General features: G+C 31.1%; 1 protein-coding gene across 5 annotated transcripts in view; it reads right to left on the bottom strand.

Moving 5' to 3' along the window:
- The window catches only part of DGKH (diacylglycerol kinase eta), a 173,262-nt gene that overhangs the window by 32,292 nt on the left and 138,751 nt on the right, over positions 1 to 2,219 (bottom strand). For all 5 annotated transcript variants that reach the window (XM_011369749.2, XM_023536372.1, XM_011369748.2 and 2 more), the window contains exon 18: positions 80 to 205. In XM_011369749.2, the coding sequence (XP_011368051.2) occupies positions 80 to 205 (126 nt within the window). The remainder of the gene's footprint in view (positions 1 to 79; positions 206 to 2,219) is intronic.

The raw sequence follows: 2,219 nt of genomic DNA, 5'->3' as shown, positions 1-2,219 counted from the left end.
TACTTATACATTTTCACAGAAATACTTAAAACAAGACAAGACAAAACAACAAAAAACCATGTTTCAGAATCTGTACTACCTGGGCAGATTATTCTGGTATTGAGCACAGGAAGGCTTTCTTTGCAGGCTGCCACAGTTGGACCAGGGCCACAGTCCATTTGGGAACGACCTGCCCGACCATCTGGAGACCGAGGTGCAGTTTTAACTGTTGGCAAAAGGTCCAGATTAAAAAGAGGAAATGATAAGCTTATAAAAATGAGCAAGCCCCTATCAATTCAAGACATAATTTAACATATGCTTATCAGTGGAATTGAAAATATTACACAGTACTTACCTATTCTTTTATCATTTTGTTTTCATTTTCGTGAGATTTACTATATGAAAGGAGTGTCACAGGAAAGTATCTTGATCTCTCATCTCAAGTAGATGGAGATCAAGAGAAAAGAGGTGCCTATCATAATTAAAGGTCCATAATACTCATAATTTTAATGTGATCATCCCATATTTAAAGATAAAAAGAAATTCTGAAACCTGGTAATTTTTGAGAATGAAACATATGTGATATAATATACATTGTCAATTAAATCTTTTTCTCATAAATGTTAGGTGAATGATCAAATCTGATTAATGTGATTCTCAGAGCTAATATATGAAACATAAGTTAACATTTTCTTCTTTAAAATGAAAAATAGTATTTTTTTCAAATGAAAGCAATATACTTTTCCTGTCCTTCTTAATCATTTATTCAAAACTATTTACCCCAAACAGTTCTATCATATTTTTGTAAAAGCCCGATAATACATTTAAAATATTGTTCCAAAAGAGAATTACTTTCAAAGTTAACAACAAAAAGAGATATTTAATTTTACCTAATCTGGGGCATTTTAATGAAGAGAAAATAGTATCTTTAACTAATTTAGAAGCTATTGGCAGATGTTTAAAAAAAAACCAGTAATCCTCAAATTCAATTTAAAAGTACTCTAAAACTTAATTACCTTTACTCTCTCTAAGACTAATTACAAACTAACTATATTAATCTTACACTCTCTTCTCTCTGTTCAAAAGCAGTCTAGTTGCATTTTTAAAAAAAGAGTAGCAGAACAGACACTCTTTTTTTTTTTTTTTTTGACAGATGGGAGCCCTGGAGCTAACTTCTAATAAAAATAATCTTTTGATATTCATTTCTGATAAAAAGCAGAGAGAGTCCTAATCACCAAGATTGATGTTCCATTTCAGGTAAATAAATTAATGTTTCATGGTTTTCCTTAAACATCTCATTACTCATCTTAATATACTGTATTTTGCACATCTCAGGCATATGAATTATTACATAAAATGATAATACGATGAGTGTGCTTCGAAAATGATTACTTAATACAGAAACATTTCCATTGCTACTGATTCCCACTAAATTGGATTACTAGCCAAAAAATAAGACCAAATACTACACCATTGAAGACCTGCATAATCTTATTGCTATTAAAATTTCAATAGCAATATCTATAGCTCTTTATCTGCATTTTTTAGTTTCATTTGCAGACTACAATGGAAATGTGAAGTTCACAAAAGTACAGTCAGGTAGCACGGCAGCTGGTTGAAAACCATTAGCAATCAGTGCTGATAAACGTATCCTCCAAAGATAGCCACTATCTTAGGGAAAATTATCAAGCAGCATATTGCAATGACGCCATTGTCAGCCCTGCTTGAGTCAACATTTTTTAAATGGATGAAACATACAAGGCCTGCTTATCAAATTGCAGATGAAGTAAACTTGAAATGATAGAGTCAAGCTTCAAAAGATTTTGACAAGGTGAAATGATAACTCCAAATCAAAAAGATAAAATTTCAGAAGGATGAGTGTAAAGTACTATAATTTATAGGTTAAAAATAAATTGCTTGCACAAAAACAGGAGGAGGAGACCAGGTTCATATGATACTATTATATAATACTTCAACTCAGAAAAGAGATCTCAGGTAGTCTTTGTAACATCAAAAATATCCACAATGAGTAGTGTATGGTTGTAAGGACATTATTACAGTACAGAAATGTCTGGAAAATTTTGTTCAAAATGGGCATCATATTTTAAGATAAGCATCGATCACATGGGTATAACCAGAAAAACAGAATGTTTTTTTCTTAAATTAACCAAAAAGCACTACACAAGTGCCATGTCATTACTGTTAACATTATCACACATAAAAGTTTATTAATTATCATT

The sequence above is a fragment of the Pteropus vampyrus genome, unplaced genomic scaffold (assembly GCF_000151845.1).
Source record: "Pteropus vampyrus isolate Shadow unplaced genomic scaffold, Pvam_2.0 Scaffold154, whole genome shotgun sequence".
In the NCBI taxonomy this organism is placed as follows: domain Eukaryota; kingdom Metazoa; phylum Chordata; class Mammalia; order Chiroptera; family Pteropodidae; genus Pteropus; species Pteropus vampyrus.
This window is presented reverse-complemented; position numbering and strand designations above follow the sequence as displayed.